Source organism: Danio aesculapii, chromosome 14 (assembly GCF_903798145.1).
Source record: "Danio aesculapii chromosome 14, fDanAes4.1, whole genome shotgun sequence".
Taxonomy (NCBI): Eukaryota; Metazoa; Chordata; class Actinopteri; order Cypriniformes; family Danionidae; genus Danio; species Danio aesculapii.
The window spans coordinates 43,395,106-43,423,060 of NC_079448.1; the positions used below are offsets into that span (position 1 = coordinate 43,395,106).

Below are 27,955 nucleotides of genomic sequence, written 5' to 3' on the forward strand. Positions count from 1 at the left end.
AAGAGCATAATAGGAAGTTGCAATTGCTGGTTGTGTAAATCATTGCAAAAGTGACACTAATGTGTTATCAAAGATACAATGTAATGGGTTTTGTTTGTGCCAAGCCTGCGGAGGGTCTAGGAGCAGATAATGTTCCTCGTTTCTTCATTTGTTTCATAAATCAATGCACTGTAAAAAAAAATATTAAAAAGTTAATCAGATTTTAACAAATTGTACATACAAAGTTTAGCTGAATATTTTTTTTATAATAGGGCTCCTATTTTACCCCTTTTTCAAGATTTAAAATAAGTCTTTTGTGTCTCCAGAATGTGTAAAGTTTCAGCTTAGAACACCCATCAGATTATTGATTATATCTTTCAGGATATTGACATTTCAGCTCTGACCACTCTGTATGTAACACAGGGAGTGACAGAGACAACTGAGGTTTGGATCCACATGCAGGTTTATTCGATGTCAGGGAGGCAATGGTCAACACAGGTGCAAACAGATGTATATAGGCAGTCCAGAATCGTTGTCAAAACACAGGCGAGAGGTCGGTAGACAGGCGGCAGACAAGGAGAAAGGGAAACCAGGCAAAGATCAAAACACGGGGTAACAAGACTAAGGGAAACGCGTTGTAATGTCACTATACAGTTAAACAAGACTCGGCAAAGGCAGGGAGTGTGTGTGTTGTTTAAATAGTGTGTGTAATCAGTCTCTGACAATCCTCAGCTGGTGTAAGTGTAATCAGTGAAAATGAGGAAGCATGTGTGTTTGTGGGAACGGAGTGCATGTATGAAAATGTAGTCCATGAATGGCGGATTTGTAGTCCATAAGTTATTGTGAGGGTGAGTGCTTACCAGCGACCTCTGGTGGTTAGAGATCGCTGGTAATCATGACACTGTAGCTGTTATTGTGGCCTGTGCCTTTAAATGTTAGTTCTCCCCGCCCACCGTTCCCACATGCCTGTTAGAGTGTGCCTCAATCTCCGGCTGAGTCGGATAAACAGCACAGTGACAGACATGAAGGAAGCAGATCTCACGTAACGTTTATGAGAAATACTACAGTAAGAACTTTCCCAATGATTATTTGATGTATTTGTTGTCAAGCCTTTCTGCAATGATGAGTCACACACACACACACACAGCACGCATGTTTAACTTTGCACTGTTTTTGCATGGCAAATGTGACAGGATATATGTTAATATCCACTGCTGTATGGATGTCTGTTATGTTAATGTACAAAATAAACCTGATTTAACGTCCACAAACCAGGATTGAAGCGTCTTCTTTTATAATTGTGCTGACATTTGGCTGTGGTAATGAAGATGGTAAAATCGCTGTAATTCATTACAAACATGCACTGTTTTAAAAACGTTTTAAACTTGTAAAACTCATTCTTGATCACATTTGATGATAATTGATGATCACAGAGAGCTGAACAGATCTTTTATTCCCAGCTGCTTTGTGCATGTCCTGTCTTGTTGTTATAATTATATGCGTTACTACAAAGACATGTTAAAACGAGGCTGTCAATCAATTCGGTGGGCGGGGAAACCGCACTCCTGCATCATGTTGTGGTGGTTTTCAAAATGGGAAGGACTTGGATCCTATATTTAACGTCAGGATATTTTAAAAAGAGACTTATTGCGTTTCTATCACTCCAATATGACTGTGGACACACTATATCAGCACACAGTTCTGTCCAAAAAGCTTGCCCTTTAAGTCAATTTGATTGATGTAAATTGAGATGGCCAGTAAAGCTCATTTGATTCAACTAAAATATTTAAAGCAGCAAGAATGTTTTTACAGTGTAGGCTTTTAAACTAATAAAGGAATTTTCCTTATTTATTTAAATCACATCTGCTTTTCAAAATCTGTAAATGCTTTTGAAAACAGGTTTTTTAATGGAAAGTCTCCATTTAAAAAAATTGCATTGTCATTTCTGTGTAAGCTGCAAAAATACAACAGCTTCTTTAGAAATTGACATTGCCAAACACTGCCTATAAGAGCATGTGACGACATAAAAATGCCTGAATTTACAGTTCTCATAAAAGAGTAGTCTAAAAGGGCAGAAAAACAACTGCTAGGTCGCATATAAATATGCCGCAAATCTTACATTCATACTCCACACATTCATACTATATAATATAGTTATAAGTAATAATTATTTATTTTAAATATGGGTTGCAGCTGGAAGTGCATACGCTGTGTAAAACATATGCTGGATAAGTTGGAGGTTCATTCCGCTGTGGCGACCCCTGATGAATAGAGAGACTAAGCCAAAGGAAAATGAATAAATTAATATTCTACACATGTACCTCAGGTCACATGATGAATATGTGTCAAATGTTGTATTCATTGTGGTTTATGCTGTATAGGAATTTATTTGATATGTGTGGAAAAATATGGGTCAAATATAAATAAACCAACTGTTGGGTTGATTCATTCATTAATTTTCCTTGGGCTTAGTCTCTATTTCAAAGGTCGCCACCGCGGAATGAACCACCAACTATTCCAGCATATGTTGTACACAGCAGATGCCCTTTCAGCCGCAACCCAGTACTGGGAAACACCCATACACACTCATTCACACACACACTTATACACTACGGCCAATTTAATTTATTCAATTCACCTATAGTGCATGTCTTTGGACTGTGGGGGAAACTGGAGCACCCGGAGGAAACTGACATGAACACAGAGAGAACTCCACACAGAACTTAAATATAATAAACTATATTAAACAAAATTATATATCTATATTATTATAGAAATTATACATATTATTCAAATAAAATTGTTAACCCACCAGTTGGGTTTGTTCACATTTTACCCAACTTTTAGTTGAAATGAGTTATGATTTCTTTATCGGTTCTTCCATTGATTTACCTATCAGATCAAATACATCTGCATCAAACTGTATGTCGATTTTAGATTTTTTGTGCACATCATGGCATTGCAGTTCATCCATCATATGAGATAACCCAAACTGTTGCACAAAAACAACTGCATGAAAACACACAGCTAACGTACAACACCACTAATTCAAGCAATGTTTGCCTATATATCAGCTCGAGACTCCTGGTGGTCAGAGACTCACTGGCCTGGACAATGATCCACCCTCGAGTATACAAATGAAATATGTAGAACTGGACAGATGGTAAGCTACAACTATATTCTCATGAGAACTAATAATAACAACACCCTCTGCTTGCACTGGGGTTTTCAGTGGGGTTTGCACTGGGTTTTTCAGGGTTTTCAAGTACAACTGGTTGTAAGAAAAAGCAATGGGTATTAAAGGGATAGTTCAATTCAATGATCTTCCTGATAACATCTAACTATTCACTCAAAGAGAAGTGAGTTTGGTTGATTTGTTGATTTATCTTTATTCGTTCTTTTGAGAGTTAAGTAGGAAGGCAGCTGCCAACTTGTTCTGAATTACTATGTTTCTCCTGTTTATGTTAGTACAGGAAGTTGCTTCATGTTGATGTATTTTGTTTGTTTTTCTTTTCAGATTTGAAAGAGGCTTTCTTAGGAGTTAGCTTTATTTTGTTTATTTTGGCCTTACCCCCTTATGAATTAATACCATTTTTTGTTATATGTGAATTATGTAAATAAACGTATATTTTACATAAAAGATATGCGGGCGGCGCAGGGAGTAGCACGATCGCCTCAAGGCAAAAAGGTTCCTGGTTTGAGCCTCGGCTGGGGCAGTTGGCATTTCTGTGTGTAATTTGCATGTTCTCCCCGTGTATGCGTGGGTTTCCTCAGGGTGCTACGGTTTCCCCCACTAGGCCAAAAACACGCGGTACAGGTGAATTGGGTAATCTAAATTGTCCGTAGTGTATGTGTGTGAATGAGTGTATATGGGTGTTTTCCAGTGATGGGTTGCAGCTGAAAGGGCATCCGCTGCATAAAACATATGCTGGATAAGTTGGCGGTTCATTCTGCTGTGACAACCCCTGATTAATAAAAAAATATAGTAAATAAATAAATGAATGAATGAATGAATGAATGAATGAATGAATGAATGAACTTATCTTTTTCTTGGTTTGACTTTGGAGTTTTAAGTTATTAGCCTAATGGTTGAGAAGATAAGAGTTCCCTGATTGCCGGTGTACATTACCCGGTCACTGCCCTAGACTTCTAGTTCTAAGTTCTAAGTTCTAAGACTAAGTTCATAACAACCTTTATTTCTATATTGCTTCTTACAATGTAGATTTAGTCAAAGCAGCTTAACATAGATGAAATTTTAGTAAATTGAAACTGTTTCAGTTCAGTTGTCACAGCTGATGTTCAGTTTAGTTCAGTTCAGTGTAATGCAAATGTCACCGCTGAAAGCTGAAATACACAGTAGAGCAACTCCATTGATCCCAAACCAAGCAAGCCAGTGGTGTGGGACAAAATTTACTAACTGATGAAAGTGAAGGGAAAAACCTTGAAAAAACCAGGCTCAGCTGGGCACAACCATTTCTCCTCTGGGCAAACGGCAATTCACCCAAAAAAGAAGATTTACTCACTCTTTACTCACACTAAAGTGGTTCCAAACCTTTATGACTTCCTTTTCTCTGTTAAGCACAATAAAATATATTTTAAAGAAAGCTGAAAACCTGTGGGGCAAGATGGTGGCTCACTGGTTAGCACTGTCGCCTCACAACAAGAAAGTCACTGGTTCGAGTCCCGGCTGGGCCAGTTGGCATTTCTGTGGGCTCATTGTTCCTCCACAGTGTGAGTGTGTGTATGGGTGTTTCCCAGTACTAGGTTGCGGCTGGAAGGCCATTCGCTGCGTAAAACATATGCCGGAAAGTTGTCAGTTCATTCCACTGTGGCGACCCCTGATAAATAAGGCACTAAGCCTGAAGAAAAATGAATGAAAACATGTAACTATTGACTTCCATTATAAGAAAAACAATTACTATGCAAGTCAATGGTTACAGCTTTTCAACATTCTTCAAAATATCTTCTATTTAATGTCTAAAGATTTTTAAGTGAACTATCCCTTTAACATTTTTGTCAATATGCAATCAGCTGTACAGTAATAAAATAGCTCAAATAAGTCTGTCATCTGCTTCATTTGCTGTAAATAGATCCGATTATATAACATAGTATTATTAGATGTAATGCAAAGATGAAATATTAGAGCGTACTAACTTGGTTAACCACATCCGGTGTGCACTAGGACCCGTGGGATCCAGCAGCGGGAGGAGCAGGCAGAGACAGTGCAGACTTTCAGTCACTGCATGTCAGGACACACCTGGCTTTCTGATCAGACTATTCCACTGAATGTCTTTCGGCGATATGGAAACCAACTGACAATTGAACAAAGCCATGTTGGAGCCATCGGGACGTCCAGATCGGTACGTATAGCACACTTTAAAACACAATCCTCACTTCTACAACACACTAACATGACTTTTCTCTCCAGCGCCGCATATGTGGCAATGTGCGTTTAAGCTGAGAGTTCGCTGATGGAGCACGCAGCTGATAACCCCGCCGATGAGCTTTCATAAACAATGGCATAAATGCAGCGCGGATTGACGCACGGAAAGCGCACCAGAAGTGGGAAAGATGGAAAACAACAACAAACCGAGCGAGCATGACATCACCGAGGCAGTGGCGCAGCGGTCTGTTGCGAACCCGAGCGAGAACGGCGTCCTGACGGTGATCAACCACGGTGAAGTCCATCCGCCCTTCAGCGTGCTGTGGGCCACCGTCCTGTACTGCGCCGAGTTCATCTGCGCCTCGGTGCTCAGCAGCATGTACCATAAGACTGAAGATGTGGTGTGGATGGGGCTGACCATCACCTTCATGCTGGTGCCGTCGGTTCTGATCCAACTCACGCTGACGTTCGTGCACCGGGACCTGGGGAGAGACCGACCCCTTGTGCTTTTCATGCATCTGCTTCAGATGGGCCCCATCATAAGGTATGATTACGTTGATGACACTTGATCACATGACCATAATATTGACAAGCACATACTTGTGGATGTTTATACCAGTGTGTGAGTGTTTGGCATGGGGGGTTGTTTTTAAAACATAGTGCACTTGAAGGTTTTGGCTGCCAAAAAAGTTGAGTATTTCCAGCATTATTGCGTAAGGATGACAGTCTGATAAAGAATGAAATACACATATTGACCTTTAGTGGCAAAGTGAACTGGGTCATGTCCGGGTTAAATGATTTTAGAAAATTAAGGTTAAGAAAATAGAAAACCTGTTAACAGAGGTTTTAACGAAGTGTTTTTAGTGTGAACTATCACTTTAAATGGTTTTGAATTACAGTACAGTGAAATGACCAAAATTGTTAACAGATATCCAAAATCAAGCAAAACGTGCTCAAGGATAGCTTAAATAATGTGTCAGTGCTCTTTGGGTAAGGGATTCATCAGAATAAACTGAAAAAATCAGTCCAAGGTACTACAAAAAAGTGGAATAAAAAAAAGCCTTTACTCATGTGGCTAATCCTTAAAAAACTAGGATTAGCCATGTGAATAAAGGCTGTTTAATATTTTTTCTGCATTTTTCGAGTGCCTTGGACTGATTTTTGTTGTTATCACATATGATTTAAAGCAGATATGGCCAAAGTTGCAAGTTCCAATCTAAGAGAAGTGATTTAAGAGGGTTGGGATGTATGCCTTTAACACAGAGATTGTTATTTCTAACTTTACATAACCTTTTTTTGTTTGTTTTATTGCTGTGCTACAAAAAAGCAAACTGAAATTAAATGTTGTAAATGAATCAGACTTTTTAAAATTAAAATGCTGTCACTCGACGGATAAAGGACTATGCAGAAGACATCGGCAAGCTAATCAAAGAAAAACTAGTGTAATTCTGTTATAAATGAGATTGTTTTGTTTCCTACTGTAATAAGTTCATTATTAAATGTAAAAACTGCATTAGTAAATATTAAGCAATATTTTCTCGTCATTTCTAAACATCATTAAATAAACTAGGAAATTTACCTCCGGCCCACTAGCCTCAATCAAGTTTGGTTTTTGGCCCTTCATAAGAAAAAGTTTGGGCACCCCTGATTTAAAGCATTATTTGGACTTCATATGTGGGTCAAAGATGGCATTTCAAGAATCAGACAATTAGTGTTGTATGGTTTTACTTTTGTTTTTGTACATCAAAGTTTCTGTTTTAATAGATTTTGTGAGCTGAATTTTTTTTTCTGAGCCATGGACCTCCAAAATCTCAATTAGTTTATCAGTAATTTATATATAAAATATCTTGTCAGGCATATTCAAAACAAGAACCATTTGATTCAATCTAATACATATAATTTGCCATTTTACATCTTTATACTTTACCATTTTCCTTCAAATCAAAAAGTTTTATTAATTTGTGAGCTAGATGATTTGAATCATTTAAAATGTATGATCACATATTTTATTAAATACAGGTCAGAGTAATTTAATTTAAATATAAATATGTTATGCTTAATTACAATGGAGCATTATTTCATGATTTAACTTGCATTTTTTATGCTTGAACTATATAGAAACACTTTTGTAAATTTCATTTAACGTCAAAATGAAAATGCTGCATCTATTAAACTAAAACCTACAGCTACCATAATTTAATTTCGACATACTATTATGGTTTATTTTGAAACACGTCATCAGTATTACGTCGAATGTCCAAAGTTCAAACTGCTCCTGAAAATATTGTAAGTCTTCCGAAACACGTTTGCCTCTGCAAAACTCCCATTGCTTCTGGCCTGTTATTTGAAACTCCAAAATGTGTTCAGTCTTGTTTAGCAAAACGGTGACATGTTTTTCACGTCAAGGTGGAGTTTTAGGGACTTTAGGAGGTGAATGAGAGTGAAACCAAACATTTCATTCATTGCTATTGGCTGGAAGTTAAATTTGAGGGCGTGTGCCATACTTCGCTCAGCTTCCAATTACAAACAACACTGTTCATTCCTAGGAATATGTGGCAGTTAAAACAAGACTAAGTTGACAATTTTGAGGGACATAAACAATAGCAACGGTCCTAATGTATTTCCTGTTTTATATTTTTAATTTACATAGCTTTTATAAATCCAGTCATCTCTAAATAATGATAAATTTGTTAAATGACCGCTGGGTTAACATTAGTTATGACTGAATCACATCTTGTTACAGTTCTGAAATAGTTTGATGACAAACAGGAACTGTTGATGGAACACTGATATCGCCATATTGAAATGGTATATAGGCTGTGTTGTTATTCATCTGTAGAGGCTGTTGACTGTTCAGCAGAAATCAGTGGCAAGTGTAAACAACTGATTTTACATGAACATTTAGGGGAGCATTACACTCACTGTTTTATAGATGTAAAATTTATATTTACAATCATCTTATGCCAAACCGATAAGTTGCTTGTATCGAAAATGCATGTGCTTGCCAAATGATTTCTTGCCAAAAAGTTCAATTACTTTTTGCAGGAGTTTCACTTTGAAACAAACTGGTTTGACGACTGTTAGGAAACACTATATCAAGTGATTGCATATGCACACTGGCCGTAGGATAACAGTGATTATCTCAATATAATTCTCTAAAACAAAGCTATATTTATTCAACATTATTTAAATAAGTTAAAATATAATTGAAATGAAGCGAAATGGAAGGCAGAAGTGAGTGCATTTTGAGTGTGTCTGTGTTTTTTCATCCACACAGTGTGGATACTGAATAAACTACAACAGTAAACATGTCTGTGGTGTCAGCACTAGTACTGGATGAGTGAGTAATTTATGGTTTTTGCTTACTCGTATAGATTATTAGTTCTCAAGATCATTATTTTACTCACCAGTGTTTTTATTGTTGATCCCTGAACTCTACAACCTACTGAAATGAGTTATGTGATATGTGATTGGTCGCTTTTTCAACAGCACAGAACGCTAATTTATTTCTTAAAAATCTCTTTGTTAAAGTTCTATAATTAAGTTGTGAACCAAATTAGAGAATCACAACATTACAAACTTTGATTTGAAGCAAAGAAAAATAGTTGGAAATCAGTCAAAATGACAAAGATGCAAGAATGTGTATTAGCTTTAGGGAAAGATTTACAATCCCATGAAGCATTGCATATGGCACAGTCAAATTAGTTATTGGCTATATGTATCCCAACAATATAATTTAGGTTTATTGAAAAATCTCAGCAAATTAAATTGAGATGTTTCCTCCACAAGTCCAAAGACATGCGCTATAGATGAATTGGGTACGCTAAATTGTCCGTGGTGTATGTGTGTGAATGAGAGTTATGGGTTGCAGCTGGAAGAGCATCCGCTGCGTAAAACATATGGTGGTTCATTTCGCTGTGGCGACCCCTGATTAATAAAGGGGCTAAGCCGAAAAAAATTGAATGAATAAATTGAGATATTTGGTAGTAAAAAAGCAATTCTTTTAGCTTTCCATTATGAATTCTGCTCTTAAACACAGTCATTAAAAAATAAATAAATAAGCTGTATTGATGCAGACAGATGGGTTCGTAAAAATCATAAGTAACAAAAAACATTTGATACTATACAGCTATACTGTACTTTATTACATAGTCATCATATTTTTACCTAACCTGTTATCTTTATTCATTCTATGTACTGTTGATAGATATTAAATCTAAACATCAATATTGACTCATTTGAAACATTTTATACTAGGGCTGCACCATATATTGTTTCAGAATTAATATCGCAATGTTTGTGTCCACAATAGTCACATCGCAGAATATGCAATGTTGAGTTGGGATTAAAGTGCAACAGTTAAGAATACATGAGGTTTGTGGAGTCATTGCAAAGTATACCAATAACAGAGTGAAACTGTATCATTTGTATGTGTTTTAAAGGCATTTCAAGAGGGTTTAAAGTAGGGCTGAACAATATATTCTTTGAGCATCGATATCACAATGTGTGTTTCTGCAATAGTCACATCGCAGGATTAGATTATTTATTCAAGATTAAATAGTATATTTTTACATTATTTCTACAATGATAACCATGTTATTTTTACAGTTGATTGTTCAATTTCTGTACTTGAATACTGTTATATATATATATATATATATATATATATATATATATATATATATATATATATATATATATATTATTTATTTATTTTTGCTCGCACTGTATAGAAAAAGTCGCAGTCGAGGTAAATGAATGAAATCTTTCCAAATAGAGCTAAAAATAATCTGGTGAACTTATGGCCATATCGCAATGTATATCGCAGGAAAGCAAAATATTGCAATGTCAAATTTTTCCATTATTATGCAGCCCTAGTTTAAAGCATTCTGGTACAAAAACAGTAAATTTTTGACTTAAATAAAGAATAACTTTACAGAACTAATACAATGAAAACAATACAGAGTTATTTTACATTTCATTATTCCATTTCTGTTCCTGAATACTTTTTGACTCTACGTATAACCATAAAGCACTGTTTATTTGACTTTTATATTTTCGCTGCTCTATTGTATTTGTTCTTGCTTGCAATTTGTCTATTATTTTTTTATACCTGATTCCCACCCTTACAAAATCATCCCAGTCAATTTAAATGAATCCATCTGGTGAAATTGTATTTAAATTGCAATTATATATCGCAGAAAAACTAAATATCGCAATGTTAGATTTTTCCTATATCGTGCAGCCCTAGTTTAAAGCATTCTGGCACAAAAAAGTACATTTGTAACCTAAATGAAGAATAATTTTACAGAATTAATACAATGAAAACTACAGTTATTTTACATTTCATTATTCCATTTCTGCACCTGAATATTTTTTAACTCTATTCAAATTGCAGTTATATATCGCAGAAAAACTAAATATCGCAATGTTAGATTTTTCCTATATCGTGCAACCCTATTTTATACAGATTTTTGCCCTTAAGAAGATAAAGAGAGACCCGCTATTTATAAGTGGTTCTTTTTTCTGTTTAACACAAAAAAAAGATATTTGGAAGAATGTTGGGAAGCCTTTGACATCTATAGTATTAAACAAAAATACTATAGAAGTCAATGGTTGTCAGTTTTCAACATTTTTCTAAATATATTTTGTTGTGTTCAACATAAGAAAGAAACAGGTTTGTTGTGACGAGTAAATGTAGACAGAATTTAGTTTTGAGTGAACCATCCCTTTAATGCAACATGGTGCATCTGTTTCCTCGTTTATAATCGAGGCTGAAAAAAATGTTTGAGGAATGCAGCGTTCAGTTCCAGCTTTTGGACTAACTCCTCCTTTGGAATGCTTCTGCTGAGGTCAGTAAGACTGAAAAGAGAAGATGAGGGTCAGAGGCAACGCTATAAATATCTGACACAATGTCATGAAATCGTTCCTCTTCAAGGAAGCGTCTTATCTTACTCCACTCAGATCTTCCTGTTTATATGACAGACATCTCAATGTATTGCTTGAGTAAATAGCTATTGAAAGATTGATTTCTTCTGAAGTGATGACGGCGGTGTGGATTTATGTAAACATATTTTCTTCTGCTGGTATTTTGCGTGCTCATAACATGCTTGCAGGTTTGTTGCAGCTTGGCATATTTGGGCTGCAAACACAAAAGTGACTTGTTGAATGCCTGATATAGTAGTCCTAAAATATCTGTAAATTAGCAGTTTTCCATATTTTATGATTCATGTTTTAATTTTTTGTTTATTTAGGATTTTGAACTGCAATATGGGATCTTTCTTCCAACAACTTTTTGGGCTCTATTTTAATGATCTAAGCACGAAGTCTAAAGAGCATGGCACAAAAGCATTAAGGGTCGTGTCCGAATCCACTTTTGCTATTTTAAGGATGGAAAAATATGCCCCGCGCCCCAGCGCATGGTCTAACAGGGTTGTGCGTATTCTCTTAATGAGTTATGAGTGTGTTTTGAATATAACGTGCATTAAAACAATCAGAGGCTCATCTCCCATTCCCTTTAAGAGTCGGTTGTGTCACGCCATGGTGCTATTTACATGGTGACTTTGTAAGTGGAAAAACTGAATGCTTTACTGTGAGAAAACAGTTAAACAGACCATCTGCAGAGCAAGGATAAAGAACCAGCCTCCTCTATTTGGCATCTTTACTTTCTCTTTACTTTTACTCTTTACTTTACTCCTTTACTTTCATGGACTAAGGAAACGGTGTTGTTCGCACTCCACTGAAGACATCCATTAGCCTACATATTTAATTTCGTTTGTTACAAAACTTGATTTGTTTCAAAACTATTTCTACATTCAGTTCTAATTTCCAGCAACCAAATAAATGAGCAATGATAATGAAGTGTGGTCAAAAAACTGAGTTAAATATAAACACACGTCCCATGCCCCATATGGTCCAAAACCCGACAGGTGGACAAATCCAAACTTGTTTTTATTAAAACAAATATAAATATGCATATAATAAATAATAATGCTAATAATAATAACATTATACAAATGCGCCTTAACACGCCTCCTTTTTAGACAGGCACACCCAAGGGTCCACAAAGTGGCGCAAATAGATTTGCTATTTAAACAACGTGGCGCAAAGCAGAAACTGTTCAATAACAGAATACAGAAACTGTTCAATAACAGATACATTTTTACAGTGTAGCTTCCTCTGTTGGAAAGTATTAAATATCAAGATCAAAATAGCCACATTCATTATCTCCTTATATAAAACAGAGCCTGTATATATAGTCGCCATGCAGAAAACCTTTAGTTATCAGTCATTACTAATAATTTTACCAAGCTCTGAATAACAACCTTTTATCAGGCTCTGGTTTCTTTGTGCAGCTTTACTTTATTAGATTAGCATTGACCCACAGTTTGGAGACGCCATAATGTTATACATCATCTTATATAGCCAATGTGAAACATGCCTTGGATAGCTTTATAATATTTAATTGCATTTTTTATTGTTTTCTGGCTGCTTCTCATACAGCCAATAAACGGTATCATGTTAAATAAACACTGACTAAGTGTTAAGGTGAATAGGGTAAAAAAAAAAATTTAACTAATAATTTGATAAATATTCATTCATTTATTTGACTTCAGCTTAGTCCTTTTATTCATCAAGGGGTCGCCTCAGCGGAATGGGCCATCAATTTATCCAGCATATGTTTTACACAGCGGATGCTCTTCCAGCTGCAACCCAGTACACCCATAGACACTCATTCACACACATACACTACGGACAATTTAGCTTATTCAATTCACCTATAGCGCATGTGTTTGGACTGTGGGGGAAATGCTAACTGGCTCATCTATGAATTGAACCAGCGACCTTCTTTCTGTGAGGCGACAGTGCTAACCACTGAGCCACCGTGTCGTTCCTTTGAAAAATATTATCATTACTAATATTCATCACCATATACTTCCTCAGTTGATTGGTTTCCATTAAAAGCTGCAAACCTTTCTCTAATACAAGTTTTCTAAAATATTATGTTGAAATGTGCAAATCAGGCATTATTAAATAATAACTAATCCTGACACAGAAACACACAAAATCTGAACTTTGAATCTAAATTCTTTAAAATGTTTGTTGGTTGTTGATATTTGGGTCAAAGGGTTTTTTATAAAGAGGATTTTGGGAAATCTCTTTTTATCAATAAGAAAATAAATTTCCATCTGTTATTGTTAATAATTTTTGTAGAATAAAATGCTGTGTAAATAATTAGGTTTTAGAAATTATCAATGAAAAAAATACATTTCCAGCTTTTATTATAATATTATTTGTAGAATAAAATGTTGCATATAATTGGGCAAATTATGTATGACCACATCCCTTCTGTAAACAAACAAACAGACATAAGAATATAGATATTAATAACTCTGAAGTCCAGTTTATGTAAATACAGCTTTTTATGGCTCAGTTTACGAAATCATCAATGAACACACACTGAAACACATTTCCAGCTTTTATTATTATTAGTATTATTATTATTATTACTACTGTAAAATAAAATATTTTATATATAATTAGTCATATTATATATGATCTCATTACTCGGTTAAAAAAACATAATAATATAGATATTAATAAATATTAAATTAACTCTCAAGGTCTGGTGTAGGTAAATGCTGCTTTTATTTATGGCTTGGTTTCAGAAAATTCTGTGAAATGTAATTGTATTCTACAGGCACAAATAAATAAAATGATATAGTAGAAACACTTAAAAGGGCATATTGGATGTTTTCTTATCACTGGACTGAAACACTACAAAAAGTCCACAATCTCAAAATTGACACGCATGAAAAAACTTGTCTTGCCTTAATTTACATGCTTATATGTACACTTTGCCAGTCAATGCAAACCGGAACAGGCTCCTCTGTAAGCTGTGTTGAAACTCCTTCTCATTCTTTAACTAAAGAGGCATTCACAGTGACATTTACTGCGATTAAAACGAGCGCAAGTCCTTTATTTTCATTTAGAGTTATGGTTAGGGTTAAATTGGAGGTGACATATGAGCGACAGAGACATTTGGCTGGCCGACAGTGTGAAGCTCACGTGATCTGTCACCTGATGCCATACAGTCTGCATACAGCAGCCGAAGAGGAGTGTGTGCTGGAAACTAAATACAGAGACATGACGATCTCTCACACAATCAGTGCGAATGCTTCTTAAAGGGATAGTTCACCCAAAACACCCTCAACTTGATCCAGACCTGTTTGCATTTCTGTTTTTTGTTTTGTTGTTGTTGAACACTAATGAAAATATTTTGACAAATATTGGAAACCAGTAGCCATTGATTCTATAGTAATTTGTTTTTTGTACTATGGATGTCAGTGGCTAGTGGTCTTTAACATTCTTCTAAATATCCTCTTTTTAACAGAAATAGACTCATATAGGTATTCCCCCTGATGGCATTTTTGCTGTACATTTTTTTAATATAAAATAAGTTATTTTAAAGAATATTGTTAACCAAACAAATTGTAAGACAAACAGACTAACTTAGTTAGCATTGACTCAAACATTGAGACATTTCTCAGACATGTGTGGGAGTAAATTTATTTTTAACGAATTGTTTTTGTGAAAAGTAACTTTAAATGTATTACGTGTATGCCATGGGATCATAAGTCATAAGAGGGTCACACTCTGTGAATTCATATGAAGATAAGGGCTGTGTTTAGGGTTGTCGCGATACCATTAATTCACGATACAATACTATACTATAGCTGAAGTATTATGAAACCAAGTAGTATTGCGATACTGTAATTCATAACTCAAATCTATGAAGTAAAGAAAATTGTCAGAAATACTGTATTTTCTGTTATAATAGGCTTACTTGAATTGAATTCATAATTCCCTTATTATTGAAAAAGCATTTGCACATCACTTCATATGAAATGCATTAGTTCTTTTTGTTTATTTTGAAGATAACTGACCAACAAAAAAATATATTAAAATAAAAATACAAATTATACCAAGCAAAATACGTTACAAAAAGCAAAATACATCCAACAAAATTTGGCTATATGAAGTGTTCAAAAATTGTTTCCTGTTGCTCTTTAGGGTTTGTTGTTGTTTTCTTTTTAAGAGATTGTTGCGGTTGTTGTAGCTACTAAGTCATATTGACAGGAACAGAAATTAACCGATTCAGATGTGCGTTCGAACTAAAGCATCAGAAAACGTGCAATTGGCTACCATAAAAGGTGCGAATTCTACACAGTTTTGCAACCTTAAAGGGCTCCACAGACTATTCAAATAAAATGGTTTATTGTTGCACAAATGTGTGACCATTTTAGTGACTTGTCCACATGCAACATTATCTATTGTAGATATTGACATTAATGACGATAGTACCATTTACAAGGTACAGTGGGTGCCACTGTACCATGTAAACGTTAGTATCGTCATTAATTTGTCATTACCAGTATTTTGGAGCCATAGTATCGTGATACTACCATAGTACTGGTGCAACCCTAAGTGTGTACAAAATAAAACCATTTTATAACTGTGTTTTTTTTTGGTAGGAAAACATGAAATTCATTCAATCATTTTCTTTTCGACTTAGTCCCTTTATTAATTTGGGGTTGCCACAGAGGAATGAACCGCCAACTTATCCAGCATATGTTTCACACAGCGGATGCCCTCCCAGCTGCAACCCATCACTGCAAAAACATCCATACACACTCATTCACACACATACACTACGGACAATTTAGATTACCCAATTCGCCTGTAGCACATGTCTTTGGACTTGTGGGGGAAACCGGAGCACCCGGAGGAAACCCACACGAACACAGGGTGAGCTTGCAAACTCATTAACATACTTAAATGAAGTACTTAAATAATCCTACTGACACCACATTTTTGAAAGGTAATAAAAACATCTGAACATATACACATATGTTTGTTTTTGTGAATTGTGGGGACATTACATAGGTTTCCATTGTTTTTATACTGGAGACATGGTAACTCAGTGGTTAGCACTGTCGCCTCACAGCAAGAAGGTCGCTGGTTCGAGTTTCAGCTGGGTCAGTTGACAATTGTGTGGAGTTTGCATGTTCTCCCCATGTTCGCGCGGGTGCTCCTGTTTCCCCACAATTGAAAGACATGTGCTATATGTGAATTGAATAAACTAAATTGGCCATAGTGTATGTGTGTGCATGTGAGAGTGTATGGGTGTTTCCCAGTACTGGGTTGCAGCTGGAAGTGCATCCGCTGTGTAAAACATATGCTGGATAAGTTGTCAGTTCATTCTGCTGTGGCGACCCCTGATGAATAAAGGGACTAAGCCCATTTCAAGAGAAATGAATGAATGATTTTTTTTTTTACTGTACAAACTTTATTTTGTATAGCCATAGGATGTGTAGTTTTCCTTTCTCTTTTATAAGCAATGTCCTCATATTTCACCACCTTCCTGTAATACCTGTATCATACCCGTGTCATTATACAGATTTGTGTCATGATATGTCACAAAAACACACACACATTTATTAAAAAAAGGTTTGGACTGAATTAGACATGGTCTGCCATTACTGTGGTGATGAATACAAGTTAAAGGCCATGCTTTATTGAAAACGAGTTTACATTTAAGCAGGCCAAGCTTACTGGTTTTCAGACAGCATCTATAACAATACACTTCTCATATTTCAGCAAGCTGATAAACCGGTTTGAAATGTTTCATTGCTAAGATGTTGCTGCCACCTTGTGGAATTAAAAACTCCTTTTCTGTTCTCTCACGTTGCAGGCACTGCCAAAATAAAAATGTATCGCATTTTAAGGGTGTTTTGATTTATAGAAACCCCAGACATTTTTTTTTTTTTAAGTTTTCCAGCAGTTTTATTTTAGTATTATAGTATCTTTAGTATCTATTTAAATCATTTCGCTTTATCCTTTATAACAAACAACAACAGTCCATTTCTCAATGTATGTGTTTTCAACATGTAATGTGGTATGGCTGAATAACCAAGCTGTATTTTTATATTGTGTGATCTCAATGGGGTTTTTTTTACCTGGTAAAATAAAAAAAGTATATAGCTGGGGTGCCCAAACTTTTTGTTATAAAGGACCAAAAACCAAATTTGATTGAAGGCTGTGGCCCGAAGGTAAATATACCAAACTGCACTGTAAAAACATTCAAGTTGTCCCAACACAAATCAATAAAGTTAATACATTTAAGTGGATTAAACATAAAACAATTAAGTTGTCCCAAAAAAATCTCAAGAATTATGCTGCTTAAGCTCATTTTACTTAATAAATTGAACAAGCAGCTATATATATATATATATATATATATATATATATATATATATAATTTTTATTATTATTAATGAATAAATAAATAGACTTAATCATAATTCATAATGCAGTAATTTTTTTAAATCTTATCATGAACTTATTAGAATAAAAGCATAATTGCTTTTTTTTCTACAATGGAGAGCAATGCCATATACACTAGTAAAGCTGCATCTGCCGATGTCTTCTGCATGGTCTTCTATCAATCAGTCACAGTGTATTTTCTGAATCTGATTCATTTACAACCTTTTATTGAAACATTTCATTTCAGTTTGCTTTTTTATAGCTCAACAATAAAACAAACTACCAAAAAAAAAACTACCTGCCTTCTAAGATGGGATGGCGGGCCAAATTAAAGGTTACCAAGGGACAAATTTGGCCCGCGAGCCCTAGTTTGGGCATCTCTGATATATAGTATCTAAACGGATTCTTTTTTCCTTTCAGGTGCATTGAAGCTCTTGTTGTTTACTGCCAGGCGGGTAAAAATGAGGAACCATATGTTACAATATCAAGAAAGATCAAGCTAAAGCATGGCAGAGGCTTAGGCCCGGCCTTCGAATGTGAGATCGGACACTCCGAGCGCAAGCTAGCCGTCCACCGCAATGCCTTCAAACGCACAGCAGTCATCCAGGCCTTTCTTGGCTCCACTCCTCAACTCACTCTACAGCTCTATGCCACCATTCAGGAGAAATACATCCTCCTCCCTTCACGCCGTGAGTCTCAGTTATTTACCAGATTGCAAATGTATACATAAATACAGTGTTCAGCATGTATGAGTACACCCCTCACAAATTACTAATTTAAAGCTGCAGTATGTAAGTTTGACACCCAGTGGTTGAACTAGGTATTGCACTCCTAGATCAAAACAAATGCAAGCGCAGGTTGCCAGATTGAGGACAGGAGCGAGTGATTTAAACGTGTTCTAACATTTTTGTCCTAACCAACACCTCGAATTTATATATTAGAAACGGCTTCTATTCTCACAGATGAACAACAGAAAACTGACAATGACCACCCCAGGTAAACCTCATGTGCTTTATTCAGTGTTAAATGCTAACAATGTGAGTTTGAATGCCATTTTACATGACTTCTATTGCCATACTACTGAAAGCAGCAGATAGTTCACCTCAGACCTTGAAATAAAATAAAACCGTTTGAAATTGAACTTTAGAACTAAACACATATGATCAGCATGTACTTTTAATAATGTTAACGAGGTTTATTATGTATTAAATAGATTATTAACCTTACCATTTTGTGAATGAGTGCACTATTCTGTGCTTCTGAATTACTGTATTTCAATTTCTGCCGTGTTTTGTCTGGTGCAAACAGCCAAATTGCTTATCACCACGTATCTTCTCACGAAGCGTGTTGTTAGGACTCGCGGCTACAATGTAACCTGCTAACATAATGTTTACGTTCGTAATATTTATATTATTTGCTAATTAATAACCTTATGTGGAACTCTGAATCTGCGTCTCATTTTGGTGGAGTCTGCTACTGTCCACCAGAGGTCGCATTTCGGTCACAGACGCATGCTTTCAGAGCCTTTCTGGATCAATGAATGAAATAAGCAATTTTCAGTTTAATTGGCTAAACTGGCATTGGTTAAAATTGCCAAAACAAAGACAGCCGTTCTGGCACAGTAAACACATTTTCAAAGTATCTGACTTCAGCATTGTTTTTCAGATAAACAAGTTTGTTCACTTGACATGTTTCTTAAATATCTGAAATCTGCATATGCTTTAAAAGAGCTAATCTAACAAAACAACTTACGATAGCGATCCAAAAACTAGTACACCCAAATTTATATGTTAGGGAAAATGTTAAATTAAAATTTTAAAAGAGAAAATAAAAAATATATGAAATTTTGTAGTTTGTAATATTTTTTTTGCAATATTTTGACTTTAATTTAAATGTATTATTCTTCTATTTCAAAAGATTTTTGGTGATTAAAAATATTACTTTAATAAATATGTTTTGTTTAAATGCACCAATACATATTACCCATATTCACTGAGAAATGGGGTGTACTCCTATATGCTGAGCATTGCAAGTGTAATATTATTTTAAAAAAAAGGTCCTATTATTTTATTATCTAACATTCATTCATTCATTTTCTTTTAGTCCCTTTAATAATCTGGGGTTGCCACAGCGGAAAAAAACGCCAACTTATCCAGCATATGTTTTACGCAGCGGATGCCCGTCCAGCTGAAACCCATCAGTGGGAAACACCCACACACACTCAATCACACACATACACTACGGCCAATTTAGCTTACCCAATTCACCTATAGACATTCACATGTCTTGTGAGGGAAACCAGAGCACCTGGAGGAAACCCACGCCAACACAGGGAGAACATGCAAACTCCACACAGGAATGCCAACTTCTTGCTGTGAGGTGATTGTGCTACCCACTGCGCCACTGTGTCGCCCCATTATCTAACGAGTGTTAAAATATTTAGTAGTTTATCTAGTAGTTTTTACAAAACAAATGTAAAATTGAATGCTATTTTAGATATTTTAGATTCTTCTGTGAAGAAAATCAGTCTAAATAATTTATAGTTGTGATGTGTTACCATGTACATAATTAATATTTGAAAAGAAAGTTAAAAAATCTGCCAGTTGAAAAATGTAACATCAGTTACAGAGAACAAAACAATTATTAACAAGTTTGTGGCAACTTTAATCAAAATGTGTGCTAATATTTGTAGCATTTCTCATGATGTTTTGCTGTAAAAATGTACACAAACAACGATCTTGTAAAATTATAATCACAGCAAGAAGGTCACTGGTTCAAGTCCCAGCTGAGCCAGTTGGCATTTCTGTGTGGAGTTTGCATGTTCTGCTCTGGTTTCCCCCAAGACATGCGCTATAGGTGAATTGGGTCAACAAAATTGTCTGTAGTGTATGAGTGTGTGTGTGTGAATGTGAGAGTGTATGTGTGTTTCACAGTACTGGGTTGCAGCTGGCAGGGCATCCTCTGTGTAAAACAAATGCCGCAATAGTTGGTGGTTGATTCCACTGTGGTGACCCCTGATGAATAAAGGGACTAAGCCGGAAATGAATGAATGAATGAATGAATGAATGAATGAATGAATATATATATATATATTTTAATAAGCTGCATAGTAAGTGTTATGACTGACTATATTATCTGTCTGTAACTAATGCATTAATTTAGGCTCAAAATGGTTTATAAGCTTTTTTCCTCACAGAAGCATTGCATTTAATGAGCTAATACATTATTTACACTCAAATCAATAGTATATCACATTTACTTATGCCAAATAATTAGGATGTATGTGCATCTGCCTGGTTGTTATTGCAGATTGAACAGGGTGATCAGGACACGAAGCAGAGGATGTATATAATGCCTTAATTAATGTTACCTAATAAAAATACAATTGTTCCTTGTTAGGTCGGATGCATTAACTATTAACAGATGCAACTTTTGATTCTTACATTATTAACGAATGTTGAAATTAACGTTACCTAATGTTAAAAAATGGAAGGTTATTGTAAAGCAGGGGTTCAGCTCTAATCATCAAGCTCCATTTAGTTCCTGAAGGGTTTAGTTTCAGTTTCTAATCAAACACACCTAAACAAGTTATTCGAGGTCTTCAGGAATAAGGGCCTGGTTGTGTGGTTGCTTCATGTCATCTGCATCTATGTTTAAAATTTGCACCTGAATACACTACCAATAATGGTCAGATAGTGATTATGGTTTGTATAATGCTCATTGCTTTGTTAATTCCGGCCATCTCATGTTGTTATGAATATATTAGCTTATTAAAATGCTTGGGAAAGATTAAAGGAACTTAGAATAGCTTTCTGTTAATGCAATCTTAAATTCCTTGTTGCTCTTTTCACATTCATTCTTATGCAGAGAAAAGCCAACCAGATTCCAAATGCTGGTAAAATTAGTGACTCTTTACAATCATGTTAATGTTAATATCTTTACTAACATGAACAAACATTGAACAATACATTTATTACAGTATTTCCTCATGTTAGTTAATAAAAATACAGTTGTTCGTTGTTATTTCGTGTTGACTCATGTTGAATTAACAAGCATGAATTAGTAAATGTTAAGCTATGATTAATAAATGATGTATTGTTGAGTATTAGCTCATGTTAGTACATCCATGAACTAATGAAACCTTATTGTAAAGTGTGACCGTAAACTTTTACAATAAAAAGACTAGTTATATTATATGAACTGTTAAAAATAGCATTATACTTGTATATATTTGTTAAGTTGTGAACTCAAACACTGGTTGTTTACTATTATTTTACAGCGACTTGCCACATAAGTAGATAATTGGACACAAAATATCTGATATGATCTATAATATTTTATAAGCTCATTTATCACAAATGTTTTGGTAATAAAGAAAGTAGTGTCCTTCAAGCAGCTTTAGGGGTACACAAATGTAATTTAAAGTAAAAAATAACTGTTGAACATTTAAGGCATAATTTACTGTAGTTACTTTTCACAATGTAAATAATCACAGACATGAAATATGTGAAAAAAAATCTTACTGAGTTAATGTCTTACAATCCATTACAGTGAATAAAACAGCAAGATAAATGCTTCAAAATATTACTATAGCCTGCTGTTATTACTGAAATCCTTCAGTTTCGTTTTACAGTAAAGGCAACCGATACTTCTTAGTTTTCTTTCTTATTGATGTAGATAACGCCAATTCAATATATTCAGTTGACTAAAAAAAACCCTGATAGTGTCTGACTCATGCAGACAGTGTGAAGCACACCGGAAAATCCAAGCCGACCCCCTCAGATCAGCTTGGTGTGTCATGGCCTTAAGGGACGGTCATGCTACACTTTTCTATTGACTTCAATTCAAGATTATTTGAATGTACATGAAATGCAGGCTCATGTGCAGTTGTTTGGCATTTTGCTGCTCTCCATGTTCAAGTTTAGTGAACTCCGACCGAATTCATATTTCATATTAAGCTGAAGTCATTTTCATTTTGTCAGTGAAGCCGGTTCTGTAATCAGTTGTAAATCTACAATCTCTGATTTAAGATGGAGCAACATTTACTGCACAGAACCATAGTTCACTGAGGAGCTATACCAAAAAATGACAGATGATTTTAATCATCAAAAATCAAAGATGGTCATGCTGTGATTTGGCATCTGTTTGTCGCTTCTCAGTGATCTATGGCTCTGTGCTGCTGCTAAATCTGAAAGTATGTGAAAATACCACATTTAATATCATGGATTTACTCTAAACACACTTCAGAAATTCAATTGAGTGTCTGAAATAAGTCCTTCTGTGAGATGATTACGTAATTCAATTATTATCCATGTTGAATCAATGAAAGCAGTTAAATCCACTGTGATTTCCTGGGTATCTTCCAGCCAATAAGAAGCACAGAATAATACACTGCACTCCCGACCAAATAGACAAGTTTATAATGTAAATAATAAATATTAAATCAATTTACACAATTTAAGTTTTCAGTAATGTTAGTTAGTGTATATTTAATAACATGAACTAATAATGAACAATACTTGTAAGGCATTTCTAATAATCATAGTTATTAGATATAATAAAATACTAATGCATGCTTGTTAACATTAGCTAATGCAATGTGACTTAACATAAACTAACAATAAAGCAACTGTATTTTCATTAATGTTAACAAAGATGAAAAAATACTGCCATAAATTTATTATTTGCTGTTTGTTCATGTTAGTAGAAACATTACCCAATACAGTGTTCCTGGAGCCACGTTCCTGGAGGACCATCGACACTGCATGTTTTGGATGTTTCTTTTCTCTGTCACACCCATTACAGGTCTTTCAGTCTCTGCTAATGAGCTGATGATCTGAATCAGGTGTGTTTGGTTAAGGAGACATGGTTATTTTGCAAAGCCTGTGGCCCTCCAGGAACGTGGTTGAGAAACAATGACTTAATACAAACTTATTGAAAATTCTTACCTAAATATTTAATCTCATTACCATTATTAATAGCACATATGGAGGGACTGATATTGTGCATAGATATAACGTTCATGTTTGAACTATGTTTGCTTGTTAATTTAATTTCGAGATCTGATGTAAATTATCTGCTGGCACTTTCAATATAGATATTAATGTCACACAGGTAACATTTAACACAGTAAAAAAAAAACATACTCCTCACCTGATGTTGCTGAAATAGAAAAGCTGTGCATCACCATCGCAGACGGTTTGGACAAAAACTCAGATTACCATTGGGAAAAGATGCATTTTATTGCAAATCACAATGCTGCATTGCATGTTGTGAGAACACCGTGTTAGCTGAATAAAAAAAGTTTATTTAAACCTCAGGATTGGATTGTTGTGAAGTAGATGTCATATTTAAAAATGTTTAGATCCTTTACAGCTCATTCAGCATCTCTAAATCACATGGAGATCACATGGTCGGAAATCGGGCCTGATCATTCAGTTTCCGACTCGATCAGAATTGGACGTTACCTCCCGACGTATTTACAGTTGAAGTCAGAATTATTAGCCCACCTGAATTATTTGCCCCGTTTATTTTTTTCCCCAATTTCTGTTAAATGGAGAGAAGATTTTTCTAAAAAACAAATTTCTAAACATAATAGTTTTAATAACTAATTTCTAATAACTGATTTATTTTATCTTTGCCATGATGACAGTAAATAATATTTGACTAGATATTTTTCAAGACACTTCTATACAGCTTAAAGTGACATTTAAAGGCTTAACTAGGTTAATTACATTAACTATGCAGGATTTGCAGGGTAAATGGGCAAGTTATTGTGTAACAATGGTTTGTTCTGTAGACAAAAATACTGGGCTATATAATAATATAATAAATAAGGGGCTAATAATTTTGACCTTAAAATCGCTAATTTAAAAATTAAAAACTGCTTTTATTTTAGCCGAAATAAAACAAATCAGACTTTCTCCAGAAGAAAAGATATTATCAGATATACTGTGAAAATTCCCAAGCTCTATTAAACATCATGTGGGAAAATATTTAATAAGGAAAAAGAAATTCAAAGGGGGGCTAATAATTCTGACTTCAACTGTGTGTGTGTGTGTGTGTGTGTATATATATATATATATATATATATATATATATATATATATATATATATATATATATATATATATATATATATATATATATATATATATATATATAAATAAATTATTTTTGAACACATGTATAGTCTACAGACTTACGCCAAGTTCAGACTGCATGATTTTAGCCTCGATTTTGACTCGCCGACAGGTTTTGAGAAATCGCCAACAAATGCCTGAATTCACAGACAAATTGGTGCTCGTTCACGCTCACCAGTAACAATCACACAGTGTGAACTATCAGAGAAACAATCTGAGAGAATCGCAGATGAGTCGCCGATGCCCGTGAGATCTTTGGTATGCTGATCTGGAGCTGTCGGTGACTAAAATCATGGCGCGTGAAAAGAGTTTTGACTGAAAATAAAAGATATACTACGTGTTTTTGGTTGCGAGACCTAGTTTGGACAAAGTTGTCGGCTATTCTTCCTTTTGTAAAGTCATGCAGTGTGAAACCCCCTGTCGCCGATTCATCTTGCAGTGTAAACAAAACAGCAACAAAACGCTAGACTAGATAGTCATGCAGTATGAAAACATCTGTGACACGACTACTTTGAAAATCATGCAGTCTGAACTCAACATTAGACCTCTTTCTTGACACAGAAACAGCAAAGCGTGTGGCATGACATCACTTTGTTGCAGAGACGCTATTGGTTAAATGCCGGCAAAGTAGAACACGGAAGCAGCTTAACGCGGAAAGCGCGAGTATGTCTGCAGTGTGGAGGTCTCAATTATAAAGTTGATGAGACTTTTTAGTGTCGTTGCAAACGTCCTTGTAGAGAACAGAAACCGGCTCAAACCTGACAAGGTAGAAATGTTAGTTTTCATTAAGAAAAACATACATTTCCTTCTGAGAAACTTACTACTGTGATGACAGTAAGAGTTAGGAGTGCAGTTCCTAAAAGCACACTACTGGCTTCGCTAACACTGTGGCACTTTTATTTTTTTGTTTACATGCCTGCTGGGTATTTTAGGTTGAGGTGTATTTGTTTTCTTATTAGATTTCCTGTTGCACTAAAGTCCAAAAGTGAAGAATTGATGTTATTTCTTACTTGATTGTTCAAGCTACCTCACAGAAGTGCTCTGTTTGTTAACAGAGTTGTTGAATGTTAAAATAAAGTGAATCGCTCTTCTTTATTCTTTTTTTATTGTATTGTAGAAGTATCGGATCGGGTTTCAGTATTAGTACATACTCAAAATCAAATGACTTGGACTCGAGCACAAAAAACCTAATGGGGACATCCTTAGTAACAATAAAAAATTATAGTCAGTAGGTGCATCCCAAATCACATACTTATGCACTATTCTACACCATTAAGTTTTATAAATAGTGTATGTAGTGGGAAAGTGAGTTAAAATTTTCTATATTAAAGAAAACACTACATATACTATGCTGTTGAGTGCATAGTGTGCCATTTGGGACGCAGCTAGTGAGTTTGAAGCTAAATTTTCAGTCAAAGGTGAAGTTGAAAACACCTGCTGCATAGTGTATCCATGTTTTTTATTTCCTATATTTGTATACTAATGCTCACCCTTTCTGTCTTTACAGTAGCCCTGATGATCATTTCCCTGATATCGATCACATACGGGGCTTTAGTGTGCAGCGTTCTGGCCATACAGATCAAGTATGACGACTACAAAGTGCGAATGAAACCTACTGCCTACCTGTGCATGATCCTCTGGCGAGGGTTGGAGATCGCCACACGGATCACTACCTTGGTGCTCTTCAGTACGGCGTTTACAGTTTGGGTGGTCCTGGTGGGCCTGATCAACCTCTTCATCTTCTTCTTCCAGCCATGGGTTGAGTTCTGGGCTAGACGTGCATCGCTGCCTGAAAACGTAGAGAAGAACTTCAGTAAACTGGGCACTACCGTGGTGCTCTGCATGGTGACGTTTCTCTATGCCTGCATTAATATTTTCTGCTGGTCTGCTGTGCAGCTAAACCTTGCCGACCATGATCTGGTGGAGAAACAGCCCCGCTGGAGGAGCTTGGCAGTCTATTACGCCCTACGCTTCGTGGAGAATGTGACCCTCATCGTCTTGTGGTACTATTTCAAATCAGACTTCTATGAATATGTGTGCACGCCACTGTTGGTAGTGCAACTCATCGTGTGCTACAGCCTGGCAGTGCTCTTCATGCTGCTCTTCCATCAGTTCTGCCATCCGTGCCGGAGACTTTTTCACTACAACGTCGAGGACTGTCTACGCTGCGCTTGCTGCTGGAGGAAAAACCAATCAAAGCCACTAGCAGAGCAAGCCGATGGTCCTCAGGTGGAGGCGCCTCCTGACCTCACTAACCATTTGACTGATAAAGAAACCGATATTTTAGACGATATCATGGAGGCTGCATGAAATAGGCCTGTCGTTCTGTTATTGTAGAGCTGTTTGGGGCCATGATCGGCGTATTTGCACATATCCGGACTCAGGAGTATTATATAGAGATCATGCTTTATCTACTGTACTTCGTGAAGGAACAATTGATTTTATATGGTCCTATGAAAGCTTCAGGATTTTTTTTTGTTTTACGCCATTTAGAGAGATCCTCCAAAAAACGGAGGTGTAGCGCATGATAATAAGCTTATAATGTTGGTGTGGTGAGGGTAGCTCATCATTTATTAATTGTAGAGTGCTGAGTTCTTCATTGAAGACCAAAGAACGCCCTTGGTTGAGTTATGCTGTGATGATTCACAAAGGCAGCTTTCATTAGGAAGCTGCACGGCCAGTCTGTTGGCCAGGTGTGTGGGAGATGAGCCAGTTTTGGAGCATTGAAAACCGGTAACATTTTGGCATCTGTTGCACTAACCTTTTCCTAGGAACTGGGATTCAACAAGCCAAAGAGCCTTCTTAAATTGTTCTTAAGTTTGCATTAGTAGCCTTGTGTTTTTAAATAAAAAAAATCTGTATTGAGAGCGCCTTTAATGTTCTAAACCCGCATTTGCCTTAATAATGTGTGATATTGAATAGACTAACGCTCTTCGTTTTTTCACTACTAATGATTGTTTGTTTGTTTGTTTTGTATGGAAATACTTTTTGCCTGTGTGGTTTTGCCTGACTTATGTGCCTCTTTACTACTGAGTTTAAAAATATGAATAAAGATGCATTGAATATCTGAATCAGGCCTGATGATTAAGCTAAAGCAGGCCCTTTACAAATATGTTGGACTCAT

The 27,955-nt window shown here is 35.6% G+C and overlaps 2 protein-coding genes across 2 annotated transcripts in view; one reads left to right on the forward strand and one right to left on the reverse strand.

Moving 5' to 3' along the window:
* arl13a (ADP-ribosylation factor-like 13A) overlaps positions 1-5,211 on the reverse strand; it is a 29,908-nt gene extending 24,697 nt beyond the window's left edge. Inside the window, exon 1 of the mRNA XM_056472025.1 lies at positions 5,134-5,211. Within this exon, the coding sequence (XP_056328000.1) occupies positions 5,134-5,147 (14 nt within the window). The 5' untranslated portion in view covers positions 5,148-5,211. The remainder of the gene's footprint in view (positions 1-5,133) is intronic.
* Positions 5,212-5,549: 338 nt separating this feature from the next.
* On the forward strand, positions 5,550-27,902 carry xkrx (XK related X-linked). Its single transcript, XM_056472023.1, has 3 exons — positions 5,550-5,906; positions 18,110-18,378; positions 26,339-27,902. The coding sequence occupies exons 1-3, from the start codon at positions 5,551-5,553 to the stop codon at positions 27,139-27,141; spliced, it is 1,428 nt and encodes a 475-aa protein (XP_056327998.1). The 5' UTR covers position 5,550; the 3' UTR covers positions 27,142-27,902.
* Positions 27,903-27,955: the final 53 nt, after the last annotated feature.